This window comes from Oncorhynchus mykiss, chromosome 22 (assembly GCF_057628025.1).
Source record: "Oncorhynchus mykiss isolate SJ-2025 chromosome 22, ASM5762802v1, whole genome shotgun sequence".
Classification (NCBI taxonomy): domain Eukaryota; kingdom Metazoa; phylum Chordata; class Actinopteri; order Salmoniformes; family Salmonidae; genus Oncorhynchus; species Oncorhynchus mykiss.
In genome coordinates, this window is record NC_143043.1 from 5,495,905 (window position 1) to 5,520,184 (window position 24,280).

The 24,280-nt window shown below is 41.6% G+C and overlaps 1 protein-coding gene across 4 annotated transcripts in view; it reads right to left on the bottom strand.

The window, feature by feature from the left end:
• The window catches only part of nalcn (sodium leak channel, non-selective), a 289,782-nt gene that overhangs the window by 201,113 nt on the left and 64,389 nt on the right, over nucleotides 1–24,280 (bottom strand). For all 4 annotated transcript variants that reach the window (XM_090215168.1, XM_036958510.2, XM_090215169.1 and 1 more), the window contains 2 exons: nucleotides 23,293–23,435; nucleotides 20,058–20,162 (listed from right to left, as the gene is read on the bottom strand). In XM_090215168.1, the coding sequence (XP_090071294.1) occupies nucleotides 20,058–20,162; nucleotides 23,293–23,435 (248 nt within the window). The remainder of the gene's footprint in view (nucleotides 1–20,057; nucleotides 20,163–23,292; nucleotides 23,436–24,280) is intronic.

The window sequence follows — 24,280 nt, forward strand, 5'->3', positions numbered from 1 at the left end:
GACGTAAACAAATTGCTCACTGAGGAACATATGACAACCAAGCAATTTTTGTGGGGTATTTACCCCTTTTTTCTCCCCAATTATTCGAACTTGGCTCATCGCTGCAGCTCCCCAACGGATTCGGGACCCGCCTAACCGCGCTGCTTAACACCCGCCAGCTTAACCCGGAAGCCAGCCGCACCAACGTGTCGGAGGACACACTGTTCAACTGGCATCCGGGGTCAGCCCGCAGGCACCTGACCCACCACAAGGAGTCGCTAGAGCGCGATGAACCAAGTTAAGCCCCACCAGCCAAACCCTCCGTGACTGTAGTAACGCCTCCAGCACTACTGCATGCAATGCAATGCAGTGCCTTAGACCGCTGCGCCACTCGGGAGCCCCCAACACAAGCTATTTTATTTGAGGAAAAAATACTGTTGTTTCAGATCTAAAAATGTTTTTAGATTTTGAAAACCATTATGGAGAGATTTCAGTACCAAGAGAAATTGTATTTAAATTCCATAATTTTTACTTAGTCTTAGAATGTTGAATTTGAATGTCATATTTTGGAATTTGGAATGCACAAATTAAATCATTGAATTCATAAATTTAACTTGTATTTCATGATTTGAAACTGAATTGAATTGCATTAAGTTAACATTTTTCATTTCAATTTGATTTAATATTCAAATTCAATATTTACAGTGCTTTCGAAAAATATTCAGCCCCCTTGACTTTTCCACTTTGTCACATTGCAGCCTTATTCTAACATTTATGAATAAAAACAATTAATCAGCTATCAACACACAATACCCATAATGACAAAGCCAAAACAGGTTTTTAGAAATGTTTCCAAATGCATTAAAAATAAAAAAACAGATACCTTATTTACACAAGTATTCCACCTCTTTGCTATGAGACACAAAATTGAGCTCAGGTGCATCCTGCTTCCATTGATCATCCATGTGATGTTTCTACAACTTGAGAGTCCACCTGTGGTAAATTCAGTTGAATTGACATGATTTGGAAAGGCACACACATGCCTATATAAGGTCCCACAGTCGACAGTGCATGTCAAAGCAAAACCCAAGCCATGAAGTCGAAGGAATTGTCCGTAGAGCTCCGAAACAGGACTGTGTCGAGGCACAGATCTGAAAATGTCTGCAGCATTGAAGAACCCAAAGAACATAGTGGCCTCCATCATTCTTAAATTGAAGAAGTATGGAACCACCAACTCTTCCTAGAGCTGGACGCCCTGAGCAATCAGGGGAGAAGTTCCTTGGTCAGGGAGGTGACCAAGAACCTGATGGTCACTCAGACAGAGCTATAGTTCCTCTGTGGAGATGGGAGAACCTTCCAGAAGGACAACCATTTCTGCAGCACTCCATCAATCTGGCCTTGATGGTAGTGGCCAAACAGAAGCCACCCCTCAGTAAAAGGCACATGACAACCCGCTTGCAGTTTGCCAAAAGGCACCTAAATACTCTCTCCAAATACAGGTGTGCAAAGCTTGTAGCATCATACCCAAGAAGAATCGAGGCTGTAATCACTGCCAAAGGTGCTTGAACAAATGACTGAGTAAAGGATCTGAATATTTATGTAAATGTGTTGCTCATTCAGCCGACAGAAACTTTCAAAGTGTTTTCCCCATTAAGCAGCGGGTCGGAGTCAGAGGCCGAGCCTTCTCTGGTCTCTACTCCTCCTGTTACGGGGTCTGAGATGCCGAAGCTTCCCACCATTAGCTCTGACAAATCGAAAACTCTAGTCATTGGCGACTCCATTACCCGCAGTATTAGACTTAAAACGAATCATCCAGCGATCATACACTGTTTACCAGGGGTCATGGCTACCGACGTTAAGACTAATCTGAAGATGGTGCTGGCTAAAGCTAAAACTGGCGAGTGTAGAGAGTATAGAGATATTGTTATCCACGTCGGCACCAACGATGTTAGGATGAAATAGTCAGAGATCACCAAGCGCAACATAGCTTGAGCGTGTAAATCAGCTAGAAAGATGTGTCAGCATCGAGTAATTGTCTCTGGCCCCCTCCCAGTTAGGGGGAGAGATGAGCTCTACAGCAGAGTCTCACAACTCAATCGCTGGTTGAAAACTGTTTTCTGCCCCTCCCAAAAGATAGAATTTGTAGATAATTGGCCCTCTTTCTGGGACTCACCCACAAACAGGACCAAGCCTGACCTGCTGAGGAGTGACGGACTCCATCCTAGCTGGAGGGGTGCTCTCATCTTATCTACCAACATAGACAGGGCTCTAACTCCTCTAGCTCCACAATGAAATGGGGTGCAGGTCAGGCAGCAGGCTGTTAGCCAGCCTTCCAACATAGTGGAGTCTGCCACTAGCACAGTCAGTGTAGTCAGCTTAGCTATCCCCATTGAGACTGTGTCTGTGCATGGACCTAGGTTGGGCAAAACTAAACATGGCGGTGTTCGCCTTAACAATATCACTAGGATAAAGACCTCCTCCATTCCTGTCATTATTGAAAGAGATCATGATACCTCACATCTCAAAATAGGGCTACTTAATGTTAGATCCCTTACTTCAAAGGCAATTATAGTCAATGAACTAATCACTGATCATAAATCTTGATGTGATTGGCCTGACTGAAATATGGCTTAAGCCTGATGAATTTACTGTGTTAAATGAGGCCTCACCTCCTGGCTACACTAGAGACCATATTCCCCCCCCCCCCCCCCCCCCCCCCCCGTGCATCCCGCAAAGGCGGAGGTGTTGCTAACATTTACGATAGCAAATTTCTATTTACACAAAAAAAAATAACGTTTTCGTCTTTTGAGCTGCTAGTCTTGAAATCGATGCAGCCTACTCAATCACTTTTTATAGCTACTGTTTACAGGCCTCCTGGGCCATATACAGAGTTCCTCATTGAGTTCCCTGAATTCCTATCGGACCTTGTAGTCATAGCAGATAATATTCTATTCTTTGGTGATTTTAATATTCACATGGAAAAGTCCACAGACCCACTCCAAAAGGCATTTGGAGCCATCATCGACTGGGTTTTGTCCAACATGTCTCTGGAACTACTCACTGTGACAGTCATACTCTGGACCTAGTTTTGTCCCATGGAATAAATGTTGTGGATCTTAATGTTTTTCCTCATAATCCTGGACTATCGGACCACCATTTTATTACGTTTGCAATTGCAACAAATAATCTGCTCAGACCCCAACCAAGGAACATCAAAAGTCGTGCTATAAATTCACAGACAACACAAAGATTCCTTGATGTCCTTCCAGACTCCCTCTGTCTACCCAAGGACGCCAGAGGACAAAAATCAGTTAACCACCTAACTGAGGAACTCAATTTAACCTTGCGCAATACCCTAGATGCAGTTGCACCCCTAAAAACTAAAAACATTTCTCATAAGAAACAAGCTCCCTGGTATACAGAAAATACCCGAGCTCTGAAGCAAGCTTCCAGAAAATTGGAACGGAAATGGCGCCACACCAAACTGGAAGTCTTCCGACTAGCTTGGAAAGACAGTACCGTGCAGTATCGAAGAGCCCTTACTGCTGCTCGATCATCCTATTTTTCCAACTTAATTGAGGAAAATAAGAACAATCCGAAGTTCCTTTTTGATACTGTCGCAAAGCTAACTAAAAAGCAGCATTCCCCAAGAAAGGATAGGTTTCACTTCAGCAGTAATAAATTCATGAACTTCTTTGAGGAAAAGATCATGATTATTAGAAAGCAAATTATGGACTCCTCTTTAAATCTGCGTATTCCTTCAAAGCTCAGTTGTCCTGAGTCTGCACAACTCTGCCAGGACCTAGGATCAAGAGAGACACTCAAGTGTTTTAGTACTATATCTCTTGAAACCATTATGAAAATAATCATGTTCTCTAAACCTTCGAGCTGTATACTGGACCCTATTCCAACTAAACTACTGAAAGAGCTGCTTCCTGTGCTTGGCCCTCCTATGTTGAACATAATAAACGGCTCTCTATCCACCGGATGTGTACCAAACTCACTAAAAGTGGCTGTAATAAAGCCTCTCTTGAAAAAGCCAAACCTTGACCGAGAAAATATAAAAAAACTATCGGCCTATATCGAATCTTCAATTCCTCTCAAAATGTTTTGAAAAGGCTGTTGCGCAGCAACTCCCTGCCTTCCTGAAGAGAAACAATGTATACGAAATGCTTCAGTCTGGTTTTAGACCCCATCATAGCACTGAGACTGCACTTGTGAAGGTGGTAAATTACCTTTTAGTGGCATCAGACCGAGGCTCTGCATCTGTCCTCGTGCTCCTAGACCTTAGTGCTGCTTTTGATACCATTGATCACCACATTCTTTTGGAGAGATTGTAAACACAAAATGGTCGACACGGACAAGTTCTGGCCTGGTTTAGATATTATCTGTCGGAAAGATATCAGTTTGTCTCTGTGAATGGTTTGTCCTCTGACAAATCAACTGTACATTTTGGTGTTCCTCAAGGTTCCGTTTAAGGACCACTATTGTTTTCACTATATATTTTACCTCTTGGGGATGTCATTCGAAAACATAATGTTAACTTTCACTGCTATGCGGATGACACACCCAAATTTGCCCTCGCTAGAAGCATGTGTTTCAGACATAAGGAGGTGGATGGCTGCAAACTTTCTACTTTTAAACTCGGACAAATCAGAGATGCTTGTTCTAGGTCCCCAGAAACAAAGAGATATTCTGTTGAATCTGACAATTAATTTTAATGGTTGTACAGTCGTCTCAAATAAAACTGTGAAGGACCTCGGCATTACCATGGACCCTGATCTCTCTTTTGAAGAACATATCAAGACTGTTTCAAGGACAGCTTTTTTCCATCTACGTAACATTGCAAAAATCAGAAACGTTCTGTCCAAAAATGATGCAGAACAATTTGTCCATGCTTTTGTCAATTCTAGGTTAGACTACTGCAATGCACTACTTTCCGGCTACCCGGATAAAGCAAGAAATAAACTTCAGTTAGTGCTAAATACGGCTGCTGGAATCCTGACTAGAACGTACAATTTGTGATCATATTACTCCAGTGATAGCCTCCCTACACTTGCTTCCTGTCAAGGCAAGGGCTGATTTCAAGGTTTTACTGCTAACCTACAAAGCATTACATGGGCTTGCTCCTACCTATCTTTCTGATTTGGTCATGCCGCACATACCGACACGTACGCTACAGTCACAAGACGCAGGCCTCCTAATTGTCCCTAGAATTTCTAAGCAAACAGCTGGAGGCAGGGCTTTCTCCTATAGAGCTCAATTTTTATGGAATGGTCTGCCTACCCATGTGAGAGACGCAAACTTGGTCTCAACCTTTAAGTCTGTACTGAAGACTCATCTCTTCAGTGAGTCATATGATTGAGTGTAGTCTGGCCCAGGAGTGGGAAGGTGAACGGAAAGGCTCTGGAGCAACGAACCGCCCTTGCTGTCTCTGCCTGGCCGGTTCCCCTCTTTCCACTGGGATTCTCTGCCTAACCTTATTACAGGGGCTGAGTCACTGGCTTACTAGGGCTCTTTCATACCGTCCCTAGGAGGGGTGCATCACTTGAGTGGGTTGAGTCACTGATGTGATCTTCCTGTCTGGGTTGACACCCCCCCCCCCCTTGGGTTGTGCCGTGGAGGAGATCTTTGTGGGCTATACTCGGCCTTTTCTCAGGATGGTAAGTTGGTGGTTGAAGATATCCCTCTAGTGGTGTGGGGGCTGTGCTTTGGCAAAGTGGGTGGGGTTATATCCTTCCTGTTTGGCCCTGTCCTGGGGTGTCATCAGATGGGGCCACAGTGTCTCCTGACCCCTCCTGTCTCAGCCTCCAGTATTTAAGCTGCAGTAGTTTATGTGTCGGGGGGCTAGGGTCAGTTTGTTATATCTGGAGTACTTCTCCTGTCCTATCCGGTGTCCTGTGTGAATTTAAGTATGCTCTCTCTAATTCTCTCTTTCACTCTTTCTTTCTCTCTGTTGGAGGACCTGAGCCCTAGGACCATGCCTCAGGACTACCTGACATGATGACTCCTTGCTGTCCCCAGTCCACCTGGCCGTGCTGCTCCAGTTTAAACTGTTCTGCCTGTGATTATTATTATTTGACCATGCTGGTCATTTATGAACATTTGAACACCTTGGCCATGTTCTGTTATAATCCCCACCCGGCACAGCCAGTTGAGGACTGGCCTACCCACATAGCATGGTTCCTCTCTAGGTTTCTTCCTAGGTTTTGTCCTTTCTAGGGAGTTTTTCCTAGACACCATGCTTCTACACCTGCATTGCTTGCTGATTGGGGTTTAAGGCTGGGTTTCTGTACAGCACTTTGAGATATCAGCTGATGTACGAAGGGCTATATAAATACATTTGATTTGATTTGAATTGAATTTGAATTTGATGTGATATTTCAGTTATTTCTAAAAACCTGTTTTTGCTTTGTCATTATGGGGTATTGTGTGTAGATTGATGAGGGGGGAAAAAAATGTTTTTCAACAATTTTATAATAAGGCTGTAACGTAACAAAATGTAGAAAAAGTAAAGGGGTCTGAATACTTTCAGAAGGCACTGTATATAGTCTGTTTCAACATGGTAGATATTACATTAATTGTCTGTGAATCAAGTTTGCAAACTATAATATAAAGTTGATCAAAGTTTTGTATATTCAAACTTAGATGCATTCATATTCCATTTTCAAATTCAGTTAGCAAAATTCAGATTCAAAACCAGAGAGAACATCCTGGAACTTTACCAGCCAGGAAAGGTAGAGGAGAACAGAGCCATGGCTCTATGTAGTACTGTGCACATCCTGTAGTCTGTTCTTGACTTGGGGATTGTGAAGAGACCTTTGGTGGCATGTCTTGTGGGGTATGCATGGGTGTCCGAGTTGTGTGCTAGTAGGTTAAAAACAGACACCTCGGGGCATTCAGCCAATTTGAGCCATGAGAGATTTACATGCATATTATTCATGTTAGCTCTCTGTGTACATTTAAGGGCCAGCTGTGCTGCCCTGATCTGAGCCAACTGTAATTTTCCGAGGTCCCTCTGTGGCACCACACGACTGAACAGTAGTCCAGGTGCGACAAAACTAGGGCCTATAGGACATGCCTTATTGATAGTGATGTTAAAAAGGCAGAACAGCGCATTATTATGGACAGACTTCTCCCATCTTAGCTACTGCTGTATCAACAAGTTTTGACCTCAACTGCTACATTATGTATTGCAAGATTTGGTTGAGGTTTACGGTTTAGTGAATGATTTGTCCCAAATACTCTTTTAGTTTTTTTAAATATTTAGGACTAACTTATTCCTTGCCACCCATTCTGAAACTAACTGCAGCTCTATGTTAAGTGTGGCAGTCATTTCACTCACTGTAGTAGCTGATGTGTATAGTGTTGAGCATCTTTACTCAAAGCCAGTGGCATGTCATTAATAAAGATTGAATGAAGTAAGGTGCCTAGACAGCTGCCCTGGGGATTTCCTGATTCTACCTGGATTATGTTGGAGAGGCTTCCAATAAAGAACACCCTCTGTGTCCTGTTAGACAGGTAACTCTTTATCCACAATATAGCAGGGGGTGTAAAGCCATAACACATACATTTTTCCAGCAGCAGACCATGATCGATAATGTCAAAAGTCACACTAAAGTCTAACAAAACAGCCAATCATCAGCCATTTGTGTAAGTGCTGTGCTCGTTGAATGTCCTTCCTATAAGTGTAATGGGAGTCTGTTGTTTGTTTGTTTGTTTACAATAAAATAGCATTGTATCTGGTCAAACACATACTCAAAGATCACAGCACCAAACTAACTGACTGGGTTTGAAATCAGGCCTACTTCACAACAACAACAATTTCTGTGGCAAATATAAGCAAAAGGATCTGTGCATCCCATTTAGTGAAAGTGCAACATAGGTGGTTTGGTGATTCATGCATGTGATGAGAAACCTTGCCTGAGACCTGAAGACATGTGTTTGTTTGACTGATGAGGTTCTAACACAGGTCTCCTGTGCACCAGCAAATGCAAATGAACCACCTGTGTTATGTTGGGGATTAATCAGAATAGTTGGGTAACATAGATAAGATGTTTTATTTTTATTGCATGCTTATGTGAGATATGTCATTAGAATGTCTATTTTTGGATAATACTGTTGGCCGGTTGCAGTTATATGTTCTCTGTCATGGGGTCAGTTACTTGGGCCGCAGAGAGGGGAGGGGTCAAGCTTGTCTTCATATATAAACATATCTTTTAAACCATGTTAAGGGATGATTGAGGGGGAACCAATTATCTCTTGGCTCCACAATGTCTGTGTGCCAGTCACTGTGTCTCTGTGATCTTGTCCAGGAGGGGTGTATTTGATATATGCCTGTTGATGAGGTTTTGTTTTATGGTCCTGAGAGCGAGATAAGTTTAGGAGACAAAGCTGAACGATAATATATAGCCAATGCTGTCTGGCTATGTGTGTCTTTGCTATAAAGGATCTCAGTTGCAATGTGTAAGGACTCTCAGAGAATTAATTTATAGACTCTGAATTAATCTGAGAGTCACAGGGTTGTGATGGAGCTCATATAATTAAAGATGGACTTTATGATAACTCTGACTTGTGTGTGGTTTGCTCTCATGATTTGGTAAATACAGGAAATTTCCACTACATTTGGCGACGAGGATGGGATGTGAATCTTCACTCGGTGACTGTTCCTGATGATCTAGGTAAATAAATCATGCACGAGGGATCCCCCAAACTTGGGATCTTAGGGAACTTGGGATCTTAGGGAAACCACACTTCGGGAACGAAGCAGATGGACCAACCTTTGATCTGAGAGGAAGCGAGCTGAGTGGATACCACATCTCGAACTGAGTTTTTTTTTAAAGAAAAAGGTGAGCGAACCACACACAGATTTTAAGTCAAGTTTTTTAAATATGCCTGTTACGTATACTCTGAGCGTGAATTCCTTTGTAAGGAAGGCACCTTGGTGGCGTAAGCAGGGCCGAGTCAGAGGAGAGTAATCTGAAAGTTTGTGGACTCAAAAGATACTCTGCCACTGTCCGGTTGCGAGTGACCAAGAGCTGTCCTGACACTGAATTGATCACAGTGTGGATTGGTGCGGTCTGTAGGGTGAGGGGCCAGGGGACTGTGTGTTCTAGGTGAAACATGGAACTTGGTGAAGCACATTCTGTGCGTCTGTGTGACTGTCTAAGTGACCCTCAGAGGTGGTGAATTCCAATTATTTTAAATGTGCTAGCCAGGTATGCCCTGGGTTACTCTGTGTGAGTATTTTGTTATGGGATCACTGGGTAATAGTTGTCGGACCGTTCTGTGTGAGCGGGGTAGGTTGACTCTGTGTGGGTAACCTTTTTATGTTCTGAGTGGTAGTGTAATATGTGTCTGACCAGTTCTGTGTGAACATCTGACCAATCCTGTGTGGGTGATCCTTAAAGTTCTGTGTGAGTACCTAAGATTTCTTAAGTTTTATATGGATTCTATGAATTATTTGAAATTATGATAAATTGTATGTGTGTATAATCAATTACTAGGGATTTGATAAAGTAATGCTGAGAATAATTAGATACAATTTAACGTACGTAGGTTTTGAGTTGGTATCTTAAATGGATAATTTGATAAAGATGAGGTTTTAAGGACTATTAAACTAGTCTACAAAATCTGGGAAATTGAGCTCTAGAAACGGGTTAGTGTGTGTCCACATCTTACCCTAACGATGTAACTATAAAACGCATATTGGATTATCTCCGTCTGGGTGAAACATTTTAAATTAATCTGCCCTTAAGGTCTGAACATGTTATATTTTTTCTTCCCAGTATGAGAGAAGTTGTGGGATTTATTGAATAAACTGTTTTCCATAAAGTTAGAGAGAATTAAGAGGGAATCTCGATGTAATTTATAATGTCGTACAAAGCCTAAGGTTTTCCATCAAACTAATTATCATTGCGTGATTAATGTGATGTAGTAAAGTAATTGAAATACGTTGCATAAGTAAACCTAATCTACTTTTATTAAAAGGCGCAATATCTGTTTCCTAGTAATTGAATGTCTATTTTATTCTTTGATTGCTAATCTATTCATTTGGCATTTGAGAAACATAGCTGGAGTAACGCTTGTACCTTTAAACTTGGGCTATTATTTTTCATGGAATTGCCGATAGAGACGTGTCTTGATTTTACTTGTAAAGTAGGGTTTATTTGCGGAGAATCTTAGTCATTTACATAGCATTGGTGGTAGAGTTCTCGCCTGCAACGCAGGAGGCCCGGGTTCCGTTCCCAGTCAATGCGCTAACTGAATTCTGAGTTTTTGATTGTAAATAATCTATTTGTATGTTTTGCCTGGAAAATTATGGTCGCTAGTGTTTGTATAAAATATAAACTGAACGTTTTAATAGCTTGTTTGGTTCAAATTGATAGAAGGGATAAATTGAACGTTTTTAATAGATTGTTTAGCTTAAATTGATAGACTAATTCATTCAACTTAAAATAAGCTAATTTTGATGCAAGACGATGTCTGTTCACTAAATTATCTGCTGGAATAATGTATTGAGAATTGAGTCGTATTTAAATGACTGTATCAATAGAGAAGACAGTTACCTAAGTTAAAGAAGTTCTGAATAATAGCGGCGAGAGGATGGCGATAGGAAGTGATTACCGAAATGATTTTCATTCTCATAGATTGACTGACGCATGTTATAATTTTGGCGCTGCGTGTGTTATTTTTAAAGAAATAGGATACATTTCATAAGTGTGAAGAGCAAAGAGAAGAGGAAGTTATAAAGTTGGGGTTTTAAAGCTTACGATAGAGGTAAAGAAAAAACTTTGAAATGGGAGGGGTTATATTTTGGCCCTCTGGGAGAAAATAAATAGGATGTTAAGTTGTGAGCGAGTAAAACATTTTGAGAATGGATTCTGATGGTTATTGATTCTTGGTTTGATTGTTTAGGTAACACCAGTTAATTTGAGCAGGAAAGTTCATGTAGTCTAACATTATAGTATGTTTCCATTATGTGGAACAATGTCAGGTCATTAAAGTTGATTGCTGGTTGAGTAGTTTGAGAGCCTGTTGGCAGAAGACTGAATGGGTATGAATGTTGAAAAGCAAGCTTGGTCCAAACTAGTAAACTAGTATGTTAAGTGGGGGAGTATCATAGATTTTAATTTTAGTGTTGTTACCGCAATAGTCAAAACAATTTCATATGTTTTGGGAAATTAGCTTGGTTGAATTTGGTTATTTGAGTTCCTTTTTTATTTTGCTTTTTAAAAGAGAGTTTGGAATCAAGTATGATGCCTTGGTACTTAAAATCAGATACCACCGGGAGCCTGATACATAGACATCTGCTCAGGGGCATCAGTAGCTGTTTTTTGAGGAACATGCAGACTGTGTTTTATTTTATTGAGATGTAAACATGAGTCTCTGAGCAATTTTGTCATCTGAACCATTATAGTAGTGAGTTCTTGTGTAGTTTGTTATTTGCATGAATTTATCACTGTATCATCTGCATACATTGGAACTTCAGACCCTGTACAGAACAAAGGAAGATCATTAATGGATGTGCTGAACAGTATTAACCTTTGGGGAATGAAAACTTTGCGGATATGAGTGGGAAAAAAGTTTGTTTGGATTTTTACGCTGATGAGACAGCTCCAACTTTTGAAAGATTTTAGATTTGTTAAAAAAAAAATCAGGATCGTTTTTACTAAATTTATATCAACAGGTTGAAATTATTAGATTGCTGATTAAAGGGGTTTGTTTATTTGCTTATGGTTTGTTTTAGGAGTTGATTTAACTTAATTAAACATTGTATTCTGATGTGTTTGAGTAGGATTCTTTCTTCCGGGATGGATGGAAATTATCTACATATGTAAGTTGAAGGAGGCATGGGAGATTAGCCTACTCAATCACCCGGTTCAAACAGAGAGGGCTGCTATGTTACCTAGCTGGCTAGTTTAGCCTACTCAATCACCCGGTTCAAACAGAGAGGGCTGCTATGTTACCTAGCTGGCTAGTTTAGCTTACTCAAACACCTGACTCAAACAGAGAGGGCTGCTATGTTACCTAGCTGGCTAGTTTAGCCTACTCAAACACCCGGCTCAAACAGAGAGGGCTGCTATGTTACCTAGCTGGCTAGTTTAGCCTACTCAAACACCCGGCTCAAACAGAGAGGGCTGCTACGTTACCAAGCTGGCTAGTTTAGCCTACTCAAACACCTGGTTCAAACAGAGAGGGCTTCTATATTACCGAGCTGGCTAGTTTAGCCTACTCAAACACCTGGTTAAAACAGAGAGGGCTGCTATGTTACCTAGCTGGCTAGTTTAGCCTACTCAAACTCCCGGCTCAAACAGAGAGGGCTGTTATGTTACCTAGCTGGCTAGTTTAGCCTACTCAAACACCCGGCTCAAACAGAGAGGGCTGCTATGTTACCTAGCTGGCTAGTTTAGCCTACTCAAACACCTGGTTCAAACAGAGAGGGCTGCTATATTACCTAGCTGGCTAGTTTAGCCTACTCAAACACCCGGCTCAAACAGAGAGGGCTGCTATGTTACCTAGCTGGCTAGTTTAGCCTACTCAAACACCTGGTTCAAACAGAGAGGGCTGCTATATTACCTAGCTGGCTAGTTTAGCCTACTCAAACACCCGGCTCAAACAGAGAGGGCTGCTATGTTACCTAGCTGGCTAGTTTAGCCTACTCAAACACCCGGCTCAAACAGAGAGGGCTGCTATGTTACCTAGCTGGCTAGTTTAGCTTACTCAAACACCCGGCTCAAACAGAGAGGGGTACTATGTTACCTAGCTGGCTAGTTTAGCCTACTTAAACACTCGGCTCAAACAGAGAGGGCTGCTATATTACCTAGCTGGCTAGTTTAGCCTACTCAAACACCTGGTTCAAACAGAGAGGGCTGCTATATTACCTAGCTGGCTAGTTTAGCCTACTCAAACACCTGGTTCAAACAGAGAGGGCTTCTATATTACCTAGCTGGCTAGTTTAGCCTACTCAAACACCTGGTTCAAACAGAGAGGGCTGCTATATTACCTAGCTGGCTAGTTTAGCCTTCTCAAACACCCGGCTCGAACAGAGAGGGTTGCTACGTTACCTAGCTGGCTAGTTTAGCCTACTCAAACACCTGGTTCAAACAGAGAGGGCTTCTATATTACCTAGCTGGCTAGTTTAGCCTTCTCAAACACCCGGCTCAAACAGAGAGGGGTACTATGTTAGCTAGCTGGCTAGTTTAGCCTACTCAAACACCCGGCTCAAACAGAGAGGGGTACTATGTTAGCTAGCTGGCTAAGGCTATCCAGCACTTGAACTCTTCCACGTCAAGGTAAGCTTTTGGTTTTATTAATGTATTGCCACCGGGGCCTGCCGGTGTAATTGCTAAACTGCTTTCTGTACACTGTACTACATTATTGTATCGGGTTTACTAACGCTTTAGTTCTAGTAGCTATGTTGACTATGACGTTAGCTAATATAGTGATCAAGATGTAGGCTGTGTGTAGTGGTTAGCAGTTATGTATGAAGGTTTGGCTTGAAAGGTTTTTTCACCTGGTCACAGACAGCTGTTGTATTGTGCACTTGAAGTCCACAAGCGAAGGGAAAAGATGAGAAGAGGAGAGATGCGAGCAATGAGAAAAGTGATTAGGCTGTTTGTATGTGGCTGCTATGAAAGTGAACTGTGTGTGCGGGTGATCAGGGGTGTATTCATTCTGTCGATTCTGTTGAAAAGCATTTCTTAAACGGAAGCAAACGGAAAGGAAACAGGAATAGACATACCTGAATTTGTCTAATAGAAACTCTCAATTGCAACTGTTTGGACTAATGATTACACCCTAGATCAGCTACATACAGGCAAGAGTCTGCAAGGCGGTATTGAATATGTCAGTCTGCCACCATTACTCCAATTTGTCTCTCGACCTGTGTAGCTACGTTGTAAACTTTAATTCGTAATCTAGGTTGTAGCAACCTCATGATGGGTTTAGGGAAAATGTTTATGTATCATGTAGTAGCCTAACCTATCGATGTTACATTGAGCTGGGGGAATGGAATATGAATGACAATCATCCAATATGCTGTAATAGAAATAAGGCCGTGCTCATTATTTTTTTTTCATAATTGTCCCTCATCTTAAACGTCACCAACCTCCACCGGACACAAACTAACACGTCAAACTAACACGTCTTCACGTCTCAGGCAAGGTTGCTAATCACATAAGCATGTATCACCAGACTACGCTCTTTTGATGAGTAACATTGCTGGAATTTGAAGACTTAGTGTAGCAGATGAAACTTACTCCTCAGCCTTGCACATTTGAAGAAGGCCCTTTTTAATAGCACGATGGGTTGGAACGCTTCAGAAGGGTGGTTACATGCATTTGTGAGACAGCGGTTCAAGGTTCGCATCTCGGTATTAGTTGAAACAGGGGAAAGAGGTACTTGTCAAGTAAGCAGCATGTTGTCCTTTACATGAACTTCCTGAACTTATCCCTATAGGCTTTAGCTAAGTGGCTAACACAGCCTTGTGATATCCAGGAGATCTGGTTCAAACCAAAACGGTTCAAATGCTAGAGACAAATTCATAGGAACTGCCACATTGGCTTCAGAATCCGCCAGAAGCTTCTGTTTAGCACAGAGAGCGTTTGATTCTATCTGTTCTGATCTACCTTTCCTGGCTGGCAAAGTACCAGGATGTTGTCTCTGGTTTTGAATCTGAATGTGATAACCGAATTTGAAAACTGAATGCATCTGAGAAGTTGAATATAAGAAACTTCGATAAACTTGAAATTATAGTTTGTAAACTTGATTCACAGACAATGAATGCAATATCTACCATACTGAAACTGAATTTACTGTATAAATATTGCATTTGAATATTCAATTGAAATTGATTTTTAAAACTGAATGCAATATTCATTCAAATCAGTTTCAAATCATGAAATAGAAGTTACATTCATGAATGCAATGATTCAATTTGTGCATTCCAAATGAAAAAATATAAAATTCCATATACAACGGAAAAACTATAGAATTCAAATAAAATGTCTGTTGGCACTGAAATCGCTCTATAAACCTTCACTGTCGTAAATGAGATGTGAATGGTTAAACTCAAACCTCCACAGTAAGTGGGATATTGATATCTGCATAAGAATACAGACATACAATCAACAACCACAACATGAAAATACATTTTAAGGTTGGATCATGAACTTCAATGTGGTAAATATTTGAGAGAAAACGGTAAATGTATTGAAGCCAAACTTAAAATGCTACACAAACAAGCACTCCTTGAATTTGTATTATTTTGATGGCAGAAGCTAAAGAAATAATGTACTTCTAACCTCCAATGATCTGTCCGTGTTATGATGCAGAGGGACTAAGGCACCAATAAAATGCACTGCTATAATGTGGGTGTCAACCCAACACTAATACACAACAAGAACCCATTAAAGTGGAGAAAGGCTACAGAAGACTTTGTTACAGAATACAATTATACCTTCCTTTAAAGAGCCATGATTCCTTTGTTGCTTTGTAGAGATTTCTACTTTCGGTTAACTTTTAACAATGTTTTGGTAGAGAGATTAGACAACCACCAACACTTTCAGGTTCAACCTTTTCTCGGGGGAATTTGGGAAAAGGTAAGAAAACAAATCAGTGCTGTTCAATCTTTGAAAAGGATGAGCTACATTTAGAACAGAAAAAAATGCACTTGTATTCCCTGACCCGATTCACTGTGTCCTGATTCTTGCTGTGAAAATACTAAAATAAGTAGTCGTATGGTCGAGAATGGTTTTCGTTACTCCTCCTTCTACTCCCATCTCTCTTCTACCCTCCTCCCTATCATTTCCTCCTTTCTTGATTCTACACCTGTCCTATGCCTCCTCTCCCCTTTCCTCCTTCTCCCTACCTACACCCCTTAGTCATGTTTTCCATTTAGGTAGCTTAATACAAACTTTTATTCTAAGCCAACAATGGGTGCAGTTAACTGAAGTATAGGTGATACAACCATGCATCACAAGCATAGCAATTCTCTCCCTTTCCATCCATTCCTCCCACTTCACCCTCCTCTGGCTCGATTGGCATCCCCAATGGAACACCAAATGGAACTCTAGAAGGCTACAGGGCTGTGATGCCAAGCCAACTGCACAATTTTACATCTTGCTAAGATGTTTGGTGCAGTAATTTTCAAGTAAAAAAATGTGTGCTGTGTTGTCTTATGTCAACAAAGTCAGATCCGCTGCGCTGATGGGCAGGTCAGTCTCACTTTCTGACTGTGTGTGTGTGTTTTGGAGTGTGTATCTGTTTTTTTGGTGGATGTGAGGGTATATGGACCTGGCAGAGAGAGTGAAGCAGTATGCCAGTGTTCACACCTTCTCCCTCCCCTCACACGCTCACTCTTGGTATTTTATTAGGATCCCCATTAGCTGTTATAGGGGCATAATATAGGGACATTTCAAATGTCATATTATGTATATATACAGTGTTGTAACGATGTGCTAATAGTGAAACTACAAAAGATTTTAAAAATCAACATAAATATGGGATGTATTTACAATGGTGTCTGTTCTTCACTGGTTGCTCTTTCATTGTGTGTGTGTGTGTGTGTGTGAGAGAGAGAGTGTGTGAGGGGAGGGAGACTGTGTGAACACTGACATACTGCTCTACTCTTTGCCAGGCCCGTACAACAATACACACCCACCTACCCACCCAAAAACACACACACACGCGCACTCTCTCCCGCTCTCAGTATGACTCATGTGTATGTCTGTCATTTGCCCTATCTCCTGTAGGCTGTGTCTGGCTCTGCGCTGACAGCCGGCCAAATGTCTGGAAGAGCTGTGTGTGTGAACACTTGGAGTCTGTTTGAACACTGGCATACCGCTCCACTCTCTCTGCCAGGCTATATACCCATACACACACCCATACTCAAAAACACACAGACCTATATAGTGCACTTCCCTCAGTTTTGTCACACAACACAATGCCACAGTTTTTAGGGAGCGTGCACTTGGCATGCTGACTGCAGGAATGTCCAACAGAGATGTCGCCAAATAATTTAATGTCCCGTCTCTACCATAAGCAGTCTCCGACGTTGTTTTAGAGAATTTGGCAGAATGTCCAACTGGCCTCACAACCACAGACCATGTGTAACCACGCCAGCCCAGGACCTCCACATCCGGCTTCTTCACCTATGGGATTGTATGAGACCAGCCACCCGGACAGCTGATGAAACTGAGGAGTATTTATGTTTGTAATAAAGCCCTTTTGTTGGGAAAAACTCATTCTGATTGGCTGGGCCTGGCTCCCCAGTGGCCCCTGCCCAGTCACGTGAAATCCATAGATTAGAGACTAATGAATTTATTTCAATTGACTGATTTCCTTATATGTAACTCTGTAAAATCGTTGAAATTGTTGCATGTTGTGTTTATATTTTTGTTCAGTATAAATATACATTGACTGGAAATAAACATTGATAGCCTATATTAATTTGTTTCAGCTTGCGAATCGTACTGCTCCTAAAGGTAAGTTTCCAAGACAGGCTATGTGCATACATTTGGAATTAAATTGTAAAAGAGGAATGTGACAGAGGAATGATATTGCCCAATGAAGGTAGGACAAACCGATATATAGGCTTACAACAATCCGCTCCATTTCTGTAATTTTGTGTAAAACCAGTTATCAGGGTTGCGAACTGAAATCAGATTGATGTCAAGATCCGAGAGTAAGCTGGTCCACAGTGGTCGGCGAACCAACAACCTTCAGGCCCACAGCCCTGTGCGCTATCATAATCAGAATGCTGACACATAATGGCTCGAGGTGAAAAACAGTTAGCCAAATTACAAATCTAAGTCTCTGGTCTGTCCTAGCTAGGAGTGAGATCAAAATGTAGGCATGTTCCCTGCTATCTACTTCATGTTTTTATCATTATTCTGGTAGAGAGAGGGTCACGTGATTTTTTTCCCAAGCGTTTAGGGAGGGTCGTGTGAAAAAATATTTTGCTTAAAACTAAAACCGCTGGGCCTCCTTCAAGCTACGTTCTGACAGTGTAATTCATATATGCTATCGCAGAAATAATCATTTGGTTGTGTTTAGGAACATTAGAATATGATTTGCATTTTATTTCAAATAACACAATATGATTTTCATTCGTTTATGTTACTGTAGCCTATTTGTAAAAAAGCTCAAATTCAAGTGGACAATCAATTTTATTAGCGGAGTGCCTCGGCACAAAAGCTATAATGGTATTATAATGAATATAAGTGTCGATATGACAGCAGTCAAATAGTAAATGATTGTCAGCTTGTGCTTATATTGTCTGCATCTTCACACAATGGCATCAGTTGGATTTCATTTAGCTGTTTTCGTATCTTTCACTTGCGTGACACACTTAGACATTAATTTGCACTACAACCAAACAAAGTTGTCTCTGGTTTTCTCTTAATTGTGTTCCCTTTATTGTATTCCCATTGTCTTGTCATTCTTCAGCACCGTCGTGGAGTACAACGGCTGTGCAGGTGCCTTATTTTGCACAGAGGGAGCGATATCCCATCTCACATTGTTCATAGACTGGTTTTCTTTGCAAGAAACTTGTTCCCAAAGACAGTGAGGTGTATAACTTGTCCATGGTGACATTTCTCCCCTTGCACACCCTCATTGTGTAGCCTACTCCAAGTATGCCAGAGTACACAGATAAGACTTGTTTTATTCGGTGGACTGATATAGGGTACATACCATTTTAAGATTATGATTAGAATGGATGAACACAATAGTATGGCCCTCTCTGTTCTTACTTCACAATTGGTGATGACATAATTATGCATCGTTCGCTTCCCCTCGCTCATCAACTCCCCCATTCTCCCCCATAATACTTTACTTCATTTATTTCATCTGTTATATGTGTGAAATTAGATTCAGTATAGTTTAGGTTTCGAGGCAATTATCTGGATGATTATCAGCTGGGCTCTGCACTTTCAACTGTCGGAAGAAGCAGCAAAGCAGGCCCTACTGTTGGAAGAAGGTGCAAAGCAGGCCCTACTATTGGGAGAAGGGGCAAAGCAGGCCCTACTGTTGGGAGAAGGAGCAAAGCAGGCCCTACTGTTGGGAGAAAGAGCAACGCAGGCCCTACTGTTGGGAGAAGGAGCAAAGCAGGCCCTACTGTTGGGAGAAAGAGCAAAGCAGGCCCTACTGTTGGGAGAAAGAGCAAAGCAGGCCCTACTGTTGGGAGAAAGAGCAAAGCAGGCCCTACTGTTGGGAGAAGGAGCAAAGCAGGCCCTACTGTTGGGAGAAAGAGCAAAGCAGGCCCTACTGTTGGGAGTAGGAGCAAAGCAGGCCCTACTGTTGGGAGAAAGAGCAAAGCAGGCCCTACTGTTGGGAGAAGGAGCTGCTATACATATACATAAAATACAGTCCGTTTCCCAAAGCAATGTTAAAAGTTAAAGTAGAAATCTCTACAAAGCAGCAAATGAATTGTTTGTTTTTTAAAGTGTGTGTGTGTGTATTATGCCATTCCTGCCCTTTCCCGTCCTCTAACCATTGCTCCATATGATGTCTGACATTCCGTCCCAGTTCATTTGCATAACTAATCATCATTACATTTGAGAGTCATGAAAATAGTATGGATGAGAGAAAGGCCATTTTCACATTAAATATGCATTTTCAAACACTGGGCATATGCACTGAACCCCAGAGGGTAGGATAGTGCATTTGCTGAATTAAATCTGATTGCGAGCCCTTATTTCAATAAGCCAGGAGAGAAAGGAAAATAGAAAATGTCCTCTCTCCTCGCCATGAGATTGTTCAGGCAGCTGGGATACCAATGAAGAGTGGGCGGATGAACCAGTTACATTGAGACTGGAGGAGCAGATTTAATCAAACCTGACATAGCAATGTTTCTGCCCTGGCTTTGTTTGCTCAGCCCAGTGAGCAAGTCTTACTCTGAACAAGCGGAAGTCTCCTACCTGTGATGTTATTTGATAATTTGACAGTGTTATTGCTTTATAAATACATACTCTAATGTGGCTCTGATTGAAGTGTGCGTGTGTCTGTGTGTGTGTGTGTGTGTGTGTGTGTGTGTGTGTGTGTGTGTGTGTGTGTGTGTGTGTGTGTAACAGTACCTGTGTGGTAGCAGTAGAGGTGGTGCTGCTTCGGGACCCCCACATCTGCTGGAACTGAACTCTGATCTCAGCAAACGTTTCAATGATGACCGCAATGAAAACATTCTGAGAGAGAGAAAGAGAGACGGAGTCAGAGCGAGAGGGAGGGGGGAGGTGGAAAGAAATGAGGAGATACAGGGAGAGAGATAAATAGAAAGAGAAAAGGTGAAGGAGACAGTGAGAGAGAAAGAGTGATATAGAGACAGCGAGCAAACAATGAAGAGGGGAAGAGATGAGAGAGAAGATCATAACGGACAAAAACTAGACCGTTTCGTCAGGTCTCTGAGCTGGTCTCGCTCTTAGTCATTAGTCCAATTAGAAAGTACACTGATATTCTCACTAAAGAGGAGCAATAGGTGACATCTAACTAGGCAGATAGAGTAGCTCTACTTTACCTGTCTCATAGAATTAAACAGAACCTCAATGTATCACTATGACCTGTTTCTCCTTGACAGTTCACTTGTCTATATAACTACATATCCAGCTAACTCTTGAGGGATTGGAAGTGAGCAAACAACACAGGTTGTGAATGTCTTTGTCTAGACTGGAGGAATCTACTGTGCCACACACCCGACAAAAGAGATCACGTTCAGAAAGATGGAGAGAATAATACATACAGTGAGCTCCAGAAGCATTTGGACAGTGACACATTTGGGCTGTTTTGGCTCTGTAGTTTGGCACTTTTGGATGTGAAATGATACAATGACTATGAGGTGAAAGTTACAGAGACATAAATATCATACCCCGCAGAAAATGCTAACCCCTTGGTAAAGGTGAGAGGTTAGAATGTCTTGGGGGTATGATATTTGTGCCTCACTCGTCATTATTCACGATGCATTCATGATTATCCATAACCATTGTAGCATGTACAAGTATTTAGACAAATATTATATTCTTATTTGCAATGAAAGTGAATCCAAAATGAAAAAAAGACAAATTATTTACCATTCATTTCTATATTGGGCACAAAATAATCTGAAACACAAACAAAACATTGACAAGATTGTAGTCACAAACTTGATGTAGTCGTTGTGTGTTCGGGAATAGGGGACCTTTAATACACACACGGGAATTGGTCCAAATGGGGGGAATATGTACAAAAGTGCTGTGACTGTTCACCCGGTGTGGATGGAAATACCCTCAAATAACCTCAGAAACATTGCATCGTTTTAAATCCAAAGTGCTGTGACTGTTCACCCGGTGTGGATGGAAATACCCTCAAATAACCTCAGAAACATTGCATCGTTTTAAATCCAAAGTGCTGTGACTGTTCACCCGGTGTGGATGGAAATACCCTCAAATAACCTCAGAAACATTGCATCGTTTTAAATCCAAAGTGCTGTGACTGTTCACCCGGTGTGGATGGAAATACCCTCAAATAACCTCAGAAACATTGCATCGTTTTAAATCCAAAGTGCTGTGACTGTTCACCCGATGTGGATGGAAATACCCTCAAATAACCTCAGAAACATTGCATCGTTTTAAATCCAAAGTGCTGTGACTGTTCACCCGGTATGGATGGAAATACCCTCAAATAACCTCAGAAACATTGCATCGTTTTAAATCCAAAGTGCTGTGACTGTTCACCCGGTATGGATGGAAATACCCTCAAATAACCTCAGAAACATTGCATCGTTTTAAATCCAAAGTGCTGTGACTGTTCACCCGGTGTGGATGGAAATACCCTCAAATAACCTCAGAAACATTGCATCGTTTTAAATCCAAAGTGCTGTGACTGTTCACCCGGTGTGGATGGAAATACCCTCAAATAACCTCAGAAACATTGCATCGTTTTAAATCCAAAGTGCTGTGACTGTTCACCCGGTGTGGATGGAAATACCCTCAAATAACCTCAGAAACATTGCATCGTTTTAAATCCAAAGTGCTGTGACTGTTCACCCGGTGTGGATGGAAATACCCTCAAATAACCTCAGAAACATTGCATCGTTTTAAATCCAAAGTGCTGTGACTGTTCACCCGGTGTGGATGGAAATACCCTCAAATAACCTCAGAAACATTGCATCGTTTTAAATCCAAAGTGCTGTGACTGTTCACCCGGTGTGGATGGAAATACCCTCAAATAACCTCAGAAACATTGCATCGTTTTAAATCCAAAGTGCTGTGACTGTTCACCCGGTATGGATGGAAATACCCTCAAATAACCTCAGAAACATTGCATCGTTTTAAATCCAAAGTGCTGTGACTGTTCACCCGGTGTGGATGGAAATACCCTCAAATAACCTCAGAAACATTGCATCGTTTTAAATCCAAAGTGCTGTGACTGTTCACCCGGTGTGGATGGAAATACCCTCAAATAACCTCAGAAACATTGCATCGTTTTAAATCCAAAGTGCTGTGACTGTTCACCCGGTGTGGATGGAAATACCCTCAAATAACCTCAGAAACATTGCATCGTTTTAAATCCAAAGTGCTGTGACTGTTCACCCGGTATGGATGGAAATACCCTCAAATAACCTCAGAAACATTGCATCGTTTTAAATCCAAAGTGCTGTGACTGTTCACCCGGTGTGGATGGAAATACCCTCAAATAACCTCAGAAACATTGCATCGTTTTAAATCCAAAGTGCTGTGACTGTTCACCCGGTATGGATGGAAATACCCTCAAATAACCTCAGAAACATTGCATCGTTTTAAATCCAAAGTGCTGTGACTGTTCACCCGGTATGGATGGAAATACCCTCAAATAACCTCAGAAACATTGCATCGTTTTAAATCCAAAGTGCTGTGACTGTTCACCCGGTATGGATGGAAATACCCTCAAATAACCTCAGAAACATTGCATCGTTTTAAATCCAAAGTGCTGGAGTGCAGAGCCAAAACCATCAAAAATGTGTCACTGTCCAAATACTTTGACCTATATATGCAATTTACCAGACACTTGTATACAAAGTGTCTAATAACGGTGAGTGCATCTGTTTTTGTAGGTGGTCCAGCGGGACATGGAACCCATGACCTTGGCGTTGCTAACCCCATACTCTTACCAACTGTTTCAAACAGGACCACACAGGAGAAGAGTCTCCTCACACAAGATACGAGTGACACTTTTATCTGGCCAGCTACGGTCCATTCTCTTTCACCAGACAAACTGTATCCTTCCATAGGATGACAGAGAGTATAACTGTACCAGTCAAAAGGGACGGGATCGTAGCAAGTCAGATAAATCTGTCTCTTGTACCTTGACAAGCCAGGCGAGGAAGAAGATGAGCGTGATGAAGTAGAAGTAGGAGCGCCAGCGAGGGAAACTGTCGATGGCTCTGTACATAAGGAACACCCAGCCCTCCTGAGAGGCTGCCTCGTACACGGTGAAGATACTGGTACCTGGAGAGAGGGAGAGAGTGAGATCAAATTGTTAATTAAATTTTGTAGTTGTTAAATTGCTTGCCAATTCTGAAGAAAGATTCAGTCTCTTACAACCCTTTGAGTTGTTTTGGCAATAAGAGTAATTCTGTAATGCATAATTCTGATCTAATGTCCAATTTAAAAAAATGTTTCTATGAAACTTCCTTGCACTCCTCGTCTCACGTGGCTTACTGTGGGGTGCTGCCACTGTACCGGGAAACAAGTCACCATGTCACTCACACACGTTATGTCACTAGAGTTAAGGGTAGCTTCAGCTTCAGTTAAAACTGTAATCTCAAACTGTCTTGATGCAGTCAAGACAAGAACTTGGAGGTAGAAGGCCAGAGGACCTCTGCACACGGACTGATCACACACACTCTCTCTCTGTTTTTGTTGTCTATCATTTGCACTCGTGTTGCTGTTAAATGTGAAATATATTGTTTGCTAACGCCAAACTCCACACCAAACTACCATGGGAAAATAACCTTATTAAATTCACAAATTCAAAAGTGTGTGTGGTCTCTTTGGTTCCTTGTCAACATCTTCTGGGCTGGTAAAATAGTTTCTCAAACACAGTAATGAAAGCATTGGGAGTAATAACCGGTGTCTAAAAACTTGGTCATGTTCATTGGGCACCAATTAAAGAAAACAAGACTAAAACAGGGAGGGAATAGTCCAATAAGAAACTTTCATTTACATTTTCAGTGAATCAAAACATCCCCACTGCACAAAGACTTCCATCGCACCCAGACAGATCATAATTATCTCCATGCATCGGTGTCAGACAGATACAGTGCATTCGTAAAATATTCAGACCCCTTCCC